Genomic DNA, 14,059 nt, shown 5'->3' with positions numbered 1-14,059 from the left:
TTCTGCTAAAGCAGCCCTATACCACTAGTTCACCGGCATAATAAACAATAGTTTCGATGTCGAACTCCGTTCGTCCACCCGATTTTGCCCAGATCAGCAGGCAAAGCTAGAGGTCATGCTGTCGAATCTCAGATTCAAGTTCCGAGGGTAGTTGCACTGCGGCTTGGACGACGCGAAAAACATCGCCAAAGTCGTGGCGAGAATGATCGAAGACGGATGCGTAGTTCAAGTCAACGAGCGGCTGAACGACGGCCGATCGAATCCATCACGGTGAGGGAACGCGAGATAATGTATCGACACATAGCTCTGACGTCGCCGGCTAACGACGCTAGGACTCAGACAAGGAGAATGCGATATTGCCCGTGCAAGATTGCTTGCTTGACGGGAAGTCTTTCCGGGTGCAGTGGTGCACTCTATGATTATATGATCTGTCCGAACGCTGGTTGAATGTTTTCGGCTTGTTTATCTGCCTAATAATAGTTATCTATTCAATTGTTTCACTGCACTGAAGTCTTTGAAATATACGTCGACTTACATTACATGTGCATGTGCACAGAGGTGGTCAGTTACGAAGTACTTCTACTTTTTCGAAGTACTCAAGTAGTTTTCCTCTACTTCTGGTATTTGATCAAGTAGATCTTTTCCCGCTATTTCTACTTCGTAATATTTCGCGAACTACCCACTTACTTTTCGCTATTTTCAGTTTGTCAAGTAGAAGTAGTTTAATCGCCTAATAAGAAAAGATAGCCTGAGGAATTTCGGGGCTCTTTTCACGTACTACCAACATTTAATTTTCATAAAAGTCATGTAATACCCAGAATTTTCGTTGTGCTTCGCGCACAGTAGATATGTTGAGTTAAAAATATGTTTTAACGAAAGTATCGCTGAACATAATTTAAATACCGGGTTGCGTGGTTCCGTTCACACCGTATTGTCGCCTATATCAGATATTACATCACAGTAAGTATGCCCCCCCCCATAACGTTTGAAAGTACCGTTTCGCAATCTATCAATTACCCATTATACCTAGCAGCCCATGACGTGTCCTAATCTGAAAAAAAGTGGAATTTGACTTTTTTAACGTTACAATATATTTTCCGCTTTTTAGAAGTAGTATTTGTATTTTTCTTTCAATTACGAGTATTATAGGTTGAGTTCTAATTATAGTTTCAGTTCTTTTGTCTGGAGAACTTACATGTTGAAAGATGCAAGCAAGTGCATAGTAATACCTTTAATTTCCGGAAATAAAGCTACACAATATGGCATTTTTACGATCCAGCATATTTTTTTCCAACGTTTACTAATCGCGTTAAGTGTTTACACCGTATCCGATACAACTTCTCTGTATTGCTCTTCGACTAAACTATACGGGCCTTATAATATGGGGAAGGGCGCCATATCATGACACTTTCTAAAACGGGCTGTTCGAGTAAGCAGAGGATTAGTATCACATTTCCATATCATTACTATCATTTTCATCCCTTAATGCAGACGAATGCTTATGCTGTCCAAATTGGATACCTCCAGCTCCAGGTATGCATCAATATGAATCAAGCTCTGCACCTTTCGCATAGCTCAATTTGCAGCTTTTGACAATCCATGCGAACGAATCACGATCCTTTTCACAGCTACTTACTTACTTACTTGAGTAGATTTTAAGTCAGTAAATTCTACTTCTACTTCAAGTAGTTTTGGGTTGCTTATGGAAGAAGTACTTCTACTCGTACCTGAGTAGATTTTTTCGTCGCTTCTTCTACTTCTACTTGAATAGCTTTCTTGACTACTTTGACCACCTCTGTATATTTGAGAATACAAGAGAACTGATACGCAAAGTTTACCATATAGTCCTCATTGCCAGATTTAGTATATATAGCAGACAGGATCCGACACCTGATAAATCGGCACTCATTGACATCAGTGCCGCGTCAGAACAATCACTATTTCCCCAAATCGGCGACCATTTTAGATAACCAAATGTACATCGCTAATTTGTAATCAGTAATTCTTGATCAGTCGACGCGACGCCATCTCTTTAGAAACATCTATTTCAACCCGAGTGGTCTGAGAAATACCATCTCCGCTCTCCATCGCTCCGCTTCTCTAAATTATATTGCATTTGCACTCGTGAGCGTCCACTCCCGTGTTTTTAATATAATCGTTGGTCTGAGCAATCGCATCTGCAATACGCCTGGTGCGCAAGGCATCGTCGCTGGCATGAACTATCGCGTCTCAGGGTTCGCTTTGGCTCCTAACCTCTTTTGTGTATCTGTATACAGTATATACACTGTATAATGATTAGCGATCGTTATTTCATCATGGTTCAACACAAAAGTGACATCGCAAAACACAATGAAATCGAATCGCCGCGAACAGACTTCAAAGTGCATAATTGATTTTCGCTAATACCAAAACAAACCATCGCTGGTAACTTATTATACGCACGAAAATTAACAGCAATGTAAGATGCCAGGATGCCAATGTCTGTCACGAGGACAAGACGCCAATAAATAGCATCATTTTCGTTGGCCAACAGCTATTTGATATCGATACGAATGAATAATATTGATATGGATACTTTTACCATCCTCGTTGTATTTCAAGAGACAAAATTAGGTCCATATTTTGTCCAGTCCCATAGTAAAGCATATAGCAACAGAACAGATTTGGGTCGAGTTATCTTTATCGCCACCGCGTGTCCAAAATGAAGTGGAACTCCCCCATTCATAGGACAGACCGGATCACTCTCACTCTTGTCGCTGCTCAGTGCTCACTTGTTACTGAGCAGCGGCATCGTTATTTAAGACGTCATTATTGCGTCACATTGCAAATGACCAGTCACAATGCAGAATTCGAGGTTGATTTTGAAGGGTTACAGGGCCAAGAGCACAATAAAAATTTCTATCTTCGTAATTAGTAATGCGGTAGCTTTCGATTGATACACGTTTTATCAAATTTAGCGCTCGGCAAGCCAGTGTAAATATTCCCGTAAGTTTTCTTGTGTCAACTGAAGAGAATTACGTAATCCAGACACAGTGAACCAATCGATTTCGTTGTGTTTACTGCACCAGAAATGGTTGGATTCCCAAATTCTAGAATTCAAATCCGTTCGGCTTCGGCTTGCAATTTGAAATTTAAACCGGAAAAGTCCGAATGGTGAACTTCCAATATCATGCCAATTCTTCATATTTCCGTAGAAAATCTTGGTAAAATCCGAGTTTCAAAGCAAATTCAAAATGCGGTTAAAGTCCGACTACGTTAAATATCGATGAAAACCTGCTTATGGTCTTAAGATGGCTGAAGAAGTGTAGATAAATATGTTACTAATTATGCTAGATATTCACTGATGCAAATTTTGGTGTCAGTCTCAACAAATCCATAAATCGTTCCTTCGAATTGCCTGAGCTCAGGAATGCAACTTCCACAGGAACATACAATACAGTGCTGGTCTACGGTCAGTGATTTGGGGCAACTGATATCTGAAACGTGACTGGCCGTCTGTTCGAAATAAATCACAGAAAGATTGCGAAATACAGAGCAATTGAAAATGAAAATAACTTGGTCAGGAGGAAAATAGGAGCGGACAGACATATTTACAATATAGACAGACACGCTATATTGAGACATTCTGGCAAGTTTGACAGTCAACGACGGCATCACATCTTTCACAGTTACTGGTGCATTTAGCAGCCACCCTTCCTAGTCGTGAGATCTCGGTCGGAGTCTTGCATTTCGGGCATTCGTACTTTTCGAGGCGTTTTACTTGGAAGGCTTCCGCGCAGTGTCTTGGGTTAAATCCCACGTAAAACTCCACTCTGATCTTCTGCTTGCTATCTGATGATACGAAACCATAACGCTGCGGATTGAAAAACACGGTGACTTCTGGTTTCCGCGCTCCATCGAGGACAATATGACCATACCAGATGTGACAAGTGGAAATCTTTCCCTTGCACACCTTGAGCTTGGCTGCTTTGTCTTTCTTGAAAAACGTTCCATCCCATTCGCCTAGTAAATTCCGGTGGATAAGAGTCAAAAATGATTGCGAATTGTCAATACATCCCAACCACTCTGTTGTTCTCTCCATAGCAGCTGACGGAATCCTCATGTCTTTTATGCGTTCTTTCAGACTATAGGACGTTTTGCTGTACATGTTTGTCAATTCTCCTCTGACCCCGTTCAATGCCAGAAGGGTTGTCAGCACGTAGTGGTAGAATGTTGATAAAGATCCGTGCTCATTTTTCTGATCCCACTTTTCCACGCGTGAATGCACCTTCTTTAGTGTGTAGCTGTAGCTCTCCCTCCGTCCGAGGAGTGGGTGGCGGATAGCCTGTAGCCATTCTATCATATAGTTTGAAATGTAAGAATGCTGCCATTCGTTGCTCCGGGAGTCGTTGAGTACACCTTCGTATAATCTGATTAGCTGAAGCACGACCTTTTCGCTCTTCGCGTCTTCGTAGATATGAAATTTGGGATAGTTACCGTTTTTCTTCGTCATTTCGATTTTCAAAACAGCAATGTGACATTTTTTAGAGTATGTCGACTCGTCACGGCCCATCCAGTGCTTCAACGCCATTTCACTGCTCTTGAAAAACGTATTGAAATTGTTGATGCATGTGTCCAGCTCATCTTGCGGAATTTTGTATTCTTCAGCGTACTGCGTACACTGCACAAGCAACTGATCACAGACGCTGAATGATTCGAAAACGAATTTTCCCAGGGAACAAAATGGGATCGTTTCTTTCTCAAGACTCGCTATATTATTGCGAGTGATTTTGTTGGCGTAACCTGCTATCATCAACCGAACTTTAATCTCTCCAATGTACACATAGTTCGGATTACAACCTTTTTGGTAATAATTCTTGCTCTTGCGAAAATTTTCAACGGCGAGTCCCGCTTTTTCAAGAATACTCTCGACGAGTTTTTTGTTAGGCGCGCTTCTCGATTCTGTAATTTCATATCGTATTTGTTCGTTTAAATAGAACGCGTACATGCTGTGAATTCGGTGTAGAACAGGGTCACCGTCTGATATCGATCGGCTTTCATCACGTCTTTCCCCGTCCTTTTTCTCTTGGTGTCTAACGCGGAAGGCATCCTGGAAGCATATTTCGGCATCCTGGAAATGTTTATTTATGCCATAAAACCTCCCGAGATGAGCATGGAATTCTGCATTCGAAGGGAAATTTTCAACCAACGTCTTTAAGATACGCTTCCTGCTCTCATCTTCTGCGACATCGTCCACAATCCGTGAATATTTCGATCTGCTCCCGAACTCATCATTCTCACCCGCATATTGGTAATTTCGCTTGATAAGAATATTGGTCAAGATATCTTGAATGTGCGAAGGAATCCGCTTTGCAAGCATAGGCGATAGGTTCCTCTTAACAAATTCTATGAAATCCACTACAATGTCGCATAAGTTTTGTCGCGCTTCCAGAGTCAAATTCCGTCCTTGGTTGGGATACTCCGGATATTGTCTTTTTACAAGAACTTGTTCCAGAATTTCTTTGGCAACAATGAAATAGCTGATTTTCCATAGGTTGACGCCATCTTCAATCACAAATTTTTTAGCCTGGTGAGGCAAATCTTCAAGTGTAACAACATCTTCGTCGTTTTGCAACAGTAAATTGGAGAATAATTGTGACGGTAAAGCGCAGTGACCGTAGTAAAGTGCAAGGGAAAGATACATCAGCACTCTGTGCCAAGGTTTGAGTTCGTCACCCTTTGAAATCTGCAAATTTCCGTGCACGTAGCTTTTGACTCCGTGATATTCTGAATCGTAAGCAGTCAATCCGTATTCGAACATACAATGATCGGATCCTCGATTTACGTCATCAGTCAATTTAGCTAAAGCGCCTTTCCGTTTCGGCCTTACTGACGAGAAAATAGTCAATAAATTGTCAGCCTCGGACTTCGAAACGTTTTCAGGAACCCATATAAAATCTGCTGTCTTCTTCGTTGGTAACTTTTTACTAGATGAATAAAATCTCTGCACGTGCAGGACAACAACCTTTTCGTATCTACAGGTCTCGAGTAACGTCTTCACATCCAAAGGACTACTCCCATCCACCAAAACCACGGCGGGTAGATGAGTCTCATTGCGAATGAAACTCAATCTATTTTTCACATCTTCAATCGAAATATTCATGGATAATAATTCCAGACAAGGCGCGTAGGTTCGTAGCTCCCACAAAAGCCTTCTCGAAAATGTTGTTCCACCACCACCGGGCGGGTGAAAAATTGTGACAATACCAGACTTGCCTGTGTCAATATATTGATTTCGAACAAATTTAATCGGATCGGGCGAAATATCCCGGTTGGCGACATATTTCATCGACGCTATGATCTGCCACTCAGCTTTCCCTCCTTTCAGGAAATCTTGTCCATTCGTACTTAAACTCTCATCGGGAACTTTACTTTCATTGGATCCAATCACATCAAAACACACGGACAGCCAGTTCAAGTCTTTCTGGCTTAGAATGAACGCATCGTTTTGGCCATCCGATAGAAATTGAGGCAACGTTTTACTTTCGCACGCATTTAAGTTTTCTTTGCTCTTTTCCTTGATCCATCTGCAGATAGATAGAATCGGTACGACACAAACTGACTCTTCCAATCGAAGACGCTTCACCATCTGACCCAGTTCAGATCGCCTGTCCGGCTTTGAAGGTGTGCATAAGACGGAACAAAATTTGACCTTCTGACTTTTGAGTACGAATCGAAGACAATTCATGAATATGTCCAAACGCTCGTCATAGTTACACGGTTCCCAGATCACAACAACCTTCAAGACTTGTCTCGCCACGCAGTGATCTACCAACGAGTTCAGATGTTTCGACACGACCATTTCATCCAGCTCGGGGCATTCCACGAAATGTTTAAATTCACTATCGCAATATCCGTTGATGAACACCCAATTCGTTGCATTGTCGTTGATTGATTCAACGCTACTATCCTTGGCGTCAGAAATAGTGACGTGCCTCAATGATTTTAGTTTTTCCTCCACGTTTGCTAGCACGCCCAAAGCTCGACTCTTCGGATCAAAATCAAAAACTTTCAACCATGGTACTTTCGCCAAGTTTCGTAACCCAGGAATTCTTCTGCTTATTCGTCCGATTACTAATACATTGGAATATTTGGCATCGTTTGGATCCGGAAAACCGCTGTCTTCCAAAGCCTGGGTGTGCCGATGATACTTGTCATCTTCAGGCATGTCATCAAAGTCTTCTTCGTCGGAATCTACCAGAAAAGGGTTGTATTTTATTCAAAGGAATACATACTGCGAAAGTTAGAACCGCAGAGGTATATACGCAACATGCTGTGTATGATATGACAGGGGTGTTCAATAGGGATGGTGTGAACCTCTGAAAGGTTCAGGTTCGTGTGAACGCGAACCTTTTTGCAAGGTTCTGTGTGAACACGAACGTGAACCTCATGACGTCACGTGACGTCATATTGCTAAGTCCAACCCTATCTTTCAATGAAGTGATAGCCTATATCAGGGGTGGGCAAACTTTTGAGCCCGCGGGCCGCATTCAACATCTGAATCCGTTCGCGGGCCGCACTATATAAAATTTGGATTATAAACCAAAACGTATTATTGGTATTTGATTATATAGTGATGGCATGGAGATAATATATATGCTTACTAAAACAAACCAAACATTGTTCGATACGCGTCAGAAACAGTGACAAGATATTTCATAGGCTGCTGGTCGACCAATTAATAACCAATTTGTCAAAACTATAGAGATGAAAGTCGGTTGTCCCGATTCTTAGAACCGGATTGAAATTTAAATCTGTGAGCATCGATCTGCTCATAGATTTACTAATTCCACTTTTGGTCCAGTTCCAGGACACACAATGCTGACAGCATCATAACCATGTTAGCTTCAAGCACGCTTCTACTATGTGTAGATAAAATATAAATACCCAATTCTACGCATACAGAGAACGAATCTGCCTAAGACACGCGCAAATCGTTTTTTATAAGCACATCACTGAAATAAGTAAAACTGGAATGGCCAATCCAATCCGAATTATGTCAATCTCGTTTAGGATTTCTGTGATGTTTAGCAGTTGAAACCTTTCAAACTGCGTGGGCCTTGAGATCGGGCTCTCGCGCCAGAAATTAAACATAAAAAATAATATAGTCAGTATTTACCTTAGAACAGTGATTCTCAAACTTCTTAAGACACGCCCTACCCCTAATGATGGTGAAAGATTTCGCGTACCCCTTATCGTAATATCTCTAGACGCAACCAGGATGCTAGCACACCTAACGGAGAGTTTGATGGCATGGAAGGCTACTACTGTGGATGAGAGATTTTTAAATATGAAATTCAGACTTAAATACAGAGCATATAATGATGAATGACATGTAAATCGCGCGGAGCGCGAAAAATTTTTTCAGTCGAGCTCAGCTTCGCGCCCCCCTCCAGATGCTTTCCCGCCTCCAGTTTGAGAACCACTGCCTTAAATCGTGGTAAAATATACTACGAAAATGTTCCTGCATCAATTCGATTTTTAGTACGCGTTTTATCAATATTTTTAATAAGTTTCTTTAGACGCTCGCGGGCCGCACAATATGGTGTTGCGGGCCGCATGCGGCCCGCGGGCCGTAGTTTGCCCACCCCTGGCCTATATTAATGTACACGATACCTAGCGACGACTCGAGCCACATCATTCCACAATGCCGAAGTAAATGTTGGCGTTTTAAACGTCGCTAAATGTATCAACTGAGGCAATCAAAGGATATGATAGGCTACTCCTATAAAATCAATATCTTCCATCGCTTTGCCAACAATTTCGATGAGGACTTACCAGGGAACATAAGCTTACGCCTTAACGTTCTAGGCCAGACCGCACAATGTATTCGGCGTCTGAGTATCGCTACATTGATATTAAGCTGAATGTAAAACGGGTTTCTATACTTGCTACCGATATTACCCCATTAACAACACCTCAATCGCAAGGATTTGGTTTTAATAATGCAGTAAAGATATGAAGTCAAGATTGACCCCGTACGCCTGCTTGATTCTTTTGCATCAGAAAACGATATCAATCTCATCGATTGGTTGAATAAGCATCATTCGCTGACTATGTATTTCGCTCGTGATGTTGTGTGATTGCGGGTCAAACTCACAGCAGAGAGTCACTAAATATTCATAAACGGAAAGATGGATATTTCGAGCAAACTTTTGTAACAAAGCAAGTAAAACTTTTGAGATTGTCAAGGCGCATGCTCGTTAGGTGTTGATTTTTAATGCTGCCAGCGCCATGCATAGAGTGGCCCGCAGTTGAAATGCAATAATTTTCAACGAAAGATGTTATAATGAAGTGAAAATTGTAATATATGAAAAAGGTTCACAGTGCAGAACCTATCAAGGTTCTGTTGTGAACGCGAACCTCTAAATTTCCGAGGTTCACACACAGAACGCGAACGTGAACCTCACGTTCACACCATTCCTAGACTGTTCAACCCTTGGCCCGTGGGAAGATCCTGAGTCGCCCGCAGGGTACATTTCGCTATGAATTATATTTATCAACTTGATTTTCAAGGTAATTTATGTCGAACTTACATTTCGGGGGGTACAATTGTTTTCAAGTGGCTTATATTGAATCGCAACACACATTTTCCAATTTATCAGTCCACATTCATTCCACACAATTGTTATCGTGCTTCAAGAGTCAGTAATACACCTCTTGCTTTCTTACTTCATTGAAGTGAATCTGATATCAGAGACTCGCGCAAAATGCCTTTATTCAACATCAGATACTTGAAAGAGCAGGATTGTTCTCGGATGAACCAAATCAAATCTCCGGTGACATCACCGTTTTGCAACAACCATTAGGAAGACTCCCTTTGCATTGCTACATCCTCTATTCCGACCAATATTGTCGAACTTGGACACTTAGAGAAAAACAGTGCCAAACTTTACATTCAAATGTCGAATCGACATGCACAGTAAGAATTTTATGACTTTATTCTGGCTGTGTTTGTAATGCTTATAATTGTAAATATAAGGATGACACATATTTCTAAGATTCGAATTTTGGTGTGAGGGTTTTGCTAAAAAATTACAAATCAGCCATTTCTAAGACTACAAATTGGTAATAAACTGTAACACTACAAGCGGGCCGCGAAATCATTCGTAAACCGTATGTGACCCTTTTCCCAAGGGCTGGACACTAGGGCTCTTCAAAAATGACTTTTTTTCTCAAATCGTACTGGCTACTTGATAAAACTGTTAGGTTACCTAATTTAAGCCTACACACAAAATTTGGTTCAATTCCAGGCAGTAATCGCTTTGCTACAGGAGAATTAAGTTTCTATTTGTGATATAAAAATAAATAACGAAAAATTTGAAAATTTTCTGTTCACCCCATGAAAGTGTTAGGCTGTCAACAGAAACGATGCTCACCAAATTTGGTTCAATTCCGACCAGTGGAAGCGGAGTTATTGCCGTCGAAAACTTTGGATTTGAATAAAATAGTATTTACGGTGAGCACAACTATAATAAATAAACAAAGAATCGGTCACCGTAAATACTATTTTATTCATAATCCAAATTTTTCGGCGGCAATAACTCCGCTTCCACTTGTCGGAATTGAACCAAATTTGGTGAGCATCGTTTCTATAGACAGCCTAACACTTTCATGGGGTGAACAGGAAATTTTCAAATTTTTCGTTATTTATTTTTATATCATAAATAGAAATTTACTTCTCCTGTAGCAAAGCGATTACTGGCTGGAATTGAACCAAATTCTGTGTGTAGGCTTAAATTAGGTAACCTAACAGTCTTATCAAGTAGCCAGTGCGATTTGAGAAAAAAAGTCATTTTTGAAGAGCCCTACTGGACACCCCTGATATATACGCTACTTGATGCCTACCTGCATGATCCAAGTGCCCGCGAACCACAGACTGTGTCGCGAAGGTGGTAATAGCGTGGTACATTTCTTCGGCGGTTAATTTGTTGATCGTTGTGATTGGTAAATGTTCAAACTCTCGCGGTTTTTCTTTTACAGTTTTGGTAAGGAGTAACGTATTGCAGTGAGTAGATTTGACGAGAATCCCGGAAAAGAAATTCATCGAGCTGTTCACGAATGTTCCCGTGAGAATGAATATTCTGAATAATAAAGATGAGACATATATTACAAGTGAAAAGTAACTAAAACGCAGGATGATGCGCTCCCCGGATTATGTGTGTATTCACCAGTTTTACTGCGAATAAAGAAATTAATAATAAAAAGCTCAAAACAATACTTTTGACGATCAACTAACTCATGCATTGATATATGCGTGATTGCACATTTGTAAGCAAGATATAAGATTATCTGCTACTGTAATTCTGGTGATAGCCATTGACTAACCGTTACGTCAGTTGCCAGGAATAAATAGTCAGGTCAGATGTGTATAGTATGTCGACATGTAGCAATGGTTGAGTCTCTGTGGTCACTTTGAGGTGCGCATCACAGTACATTACCTCCGGGATGATGTATCGACTGCTTTGATATCCTTCTGACTCGGTCTTTTGCTGCTGTTGCACGCCACGGAGCGTACTAAGAAATCCGCTTCCTCCAACTGTGTTTTCGTTTTTGATATTTGGGGCTCCACATTTTGATCATATACCAATATGAGACTCTCACTGACGTCGTGCCTCTCCGTATGAGTTCCGTCACCTGAAATTGATACGACAATTCTAGATTCTAAGTAATCCCTCCATTACGCCAGCTATTGGATTCTGGATCTTAACAGCAACAATTGAGCAGGCCATGGCTTGCTAAATTGATGAGATATGAGTGCTATGGAAAGTTATTGTTACGAAGAAATGACAAATAGGTATGCATTAAATCAGTCGAAGATGAAGTAGCGCAAACGTCAGTTCCGCCACAGTGTCATATATGGTGTGGACACAAGCAAATCTCACGGCTCAGTGAAATTGGTCCACGTCACACTTTCAATTTGCCTAAAGGCAATTTGACGGTAATTTTTCACCAGCTCGCCGAGCACGAAGTTTGATAAAACGGGTATCAATCGAAAGCTACCGCGGTACTGATTGCGAAAATATAAAATTTATTGTTCTTTTGGCCCTGCAACCCCCCAAAATCAGCCTCGAATGTTACATTGTAACGAAGTTTGGCATTGTGACGCAGCCATGCCGTCTGAGCAGCTCAGGAGCAAGTGCGCACGAGAGTGAGAGTGTGAATGCTCAATCGGTTGCGCAGCAATGACCAATACGCTTGCGATTTGCGCTGATCCTCACCTGCTCCCAGACGGCATGACTGCGTCACAATATACCAAACTCCGTTACAATGCAACATTCGAGGCTATTTCTTTATCTTATCTAAACTATTTACGTATCTGCGGTTGAAGGAATAGGTATGGATGAAAAATACATAACAGATATATCCATAGGGACATGTATTTGCTCTGCGCTACATGTTAACCGTCGCAACTCCACGATTCATACTACAACATCGGTTTGCGAAGTCGATAGCGCATTGTTACATTGTGCTGCGATTGTTGGATTGTTAGCTAAAAGCAGGTGACGCATGTCTAACTGTGCCTCACTCCAGGTCATTGTTTCTCTGCATTGCCATTGTACGTAACAACGCCTAATTTTACATTCCTTGACGATTTTGAGGGAGTTCTGATGTTCTGACGTTATTAATGTGTAGATTTTCGAGATCAGTACCACAGTAGCATTCTATTAATACCAGGTATTACAAATTCTGAGCTGTGTATTAGGGCTGTTCAAAATAAAAAAACTTTTCCTTCACATTTCACTGGCTACTTGATAAAATTGTTAGGCTGGTTAAAAAACGCTGCACACCAACTTTGGCTCCATTGCAACCAGTAGAAGCGAGATTCGTGCCGTAGAAAGTTTTGAATTTATCATTAAAAGACAAAAAGATACAATTTCAAAATTTTTCTGCCGACCCCTTAAAATTGTTAGGCTGTCAGTAGAGGTGATGCAGACCAAATTTGGCCCGATTCCAACCACTAGAAGCGAAGTTATTGCAGTAGAAAAGTTTCTAATTCCATGATTTTATAATAAATAATTAAAGAATTAGTCACCGTAAATACTATTTTATTCAAATCCAAATTTTTCTACTGCAATAACTTTGCTTCTAGTGGTTGGAATTGAGCCAAATTTGGTCTGCGTAATCTTTACTGACAGCCTAACAATGTCATGGGGTGGAATGATAAATTTTGAAATTTTATTTTTTTCGCACTATGTTATTGAACTATAAATATGTGAATTTCGTGATTTTGTATTTAAAAATGTTTCAAAATTGGTCATTGATGAACGTCGATAGAAAATTCACATAATTATTGGTGTGTTTTTCATTGAAGGTTTTCACAATTTTATTTTACTCATAATGACGTCACGTGAGGCACTACTGAGTTCAACTAACCCGCACATTCAAATTCCGATTTCGACGCTTGAAAATCTGACACCAGCTTGGCAAGCGCTGCTGATGGGTTGCATTCTCTATCCTCTCGATGCGACTCCCAAAATTGCAGCATTCGAAACTTTTGTTCGCGTATGTCGTCCCTATAGTTAGCCTTTATATCGTCAATTTCATTGTCGGGGATATCCAATTTCCGGCGTGCAAACTCAAGCCAATCCGTATTCTTGATTTTTGCTATTTCCTCGTAGCAAACATCGGCAAAATTATCGGCGCTCCCTCCCGATGACATTTCAGCGTAATATACCTTTTGTCATAAGGTCTTGTGATATAGATAAACCTAATCAAGACATTCAGCTTTACATGTCCTGAGAGGCCTATGGAACAACATACATTGTTCTCGGCTGTGAAACACATATCAGGTGTTGTCATCTTTTGAGTAACTTAGTCAGATTTAAGGTCGTGCTGATAGCTTCTAGAAAAAACTATAACGCCGCCTGCCCGTCTATTTCTCCATCGTGAGATCGGAAAATAGAATCGAAGAATTACCCTCATGGATATATATATATTCATATTGATTACACTGCAGTTCAGATTTCCTATGCTCAAATGATAAGCGGAAAGTTACCGTGAGCTATGACAGTGATAT

At 40.8% G+C, this 14,059-nt stretch overlaps 1 protein-coding gene across 1 annotated transcript; it reads right to left on the bottom strand.

Annotated features, from left to right (window-relative positions):
- Positions 1-2,289: 2,289 nt before the first annotated feature.
- Positions 2,290-14,059, bottom strand: LOC145437335 (uncharacterized). The gene is made up of 4 exons (XM_080314538.1): positions 13,417-14,059; positions 11,481-11,676; positions 10,888-11,123; positions 2,290-7,233 (listed from the first exon to the last, which is right to left on the bottom strand). The coding sequence occupies exons 1-4, from the start codon at positions 13,700-13,702 to the stop codon at positions 3,611-3,613; spliced, it is 4,341 nt and encodes a 1,446-aa protein (XP_080170664.1). The 5' UTR covers positions 13,703-14,059; the 3' UTR covers positions 2,290-3,610.

Source organism: Botryllus schlosseri, chromosome 4 (assembly GCF_051294905.1).
Source record: "Botryllus schlosseri isolate E-star chromosome 4, Bs_hap1, whole genome shotgun sequence".
NCBI lineage: Eukaryota > Metazoa > Chordata > Ascidiacea > Stolidobranchia > Styelidae > Botryllus > Botryllus schlosseri.
The sequence above is the reverse complement of the archived record's forward strand: the minus strand, read 5'-3'. Positions and strand labels throughout refer to the sequence as shown.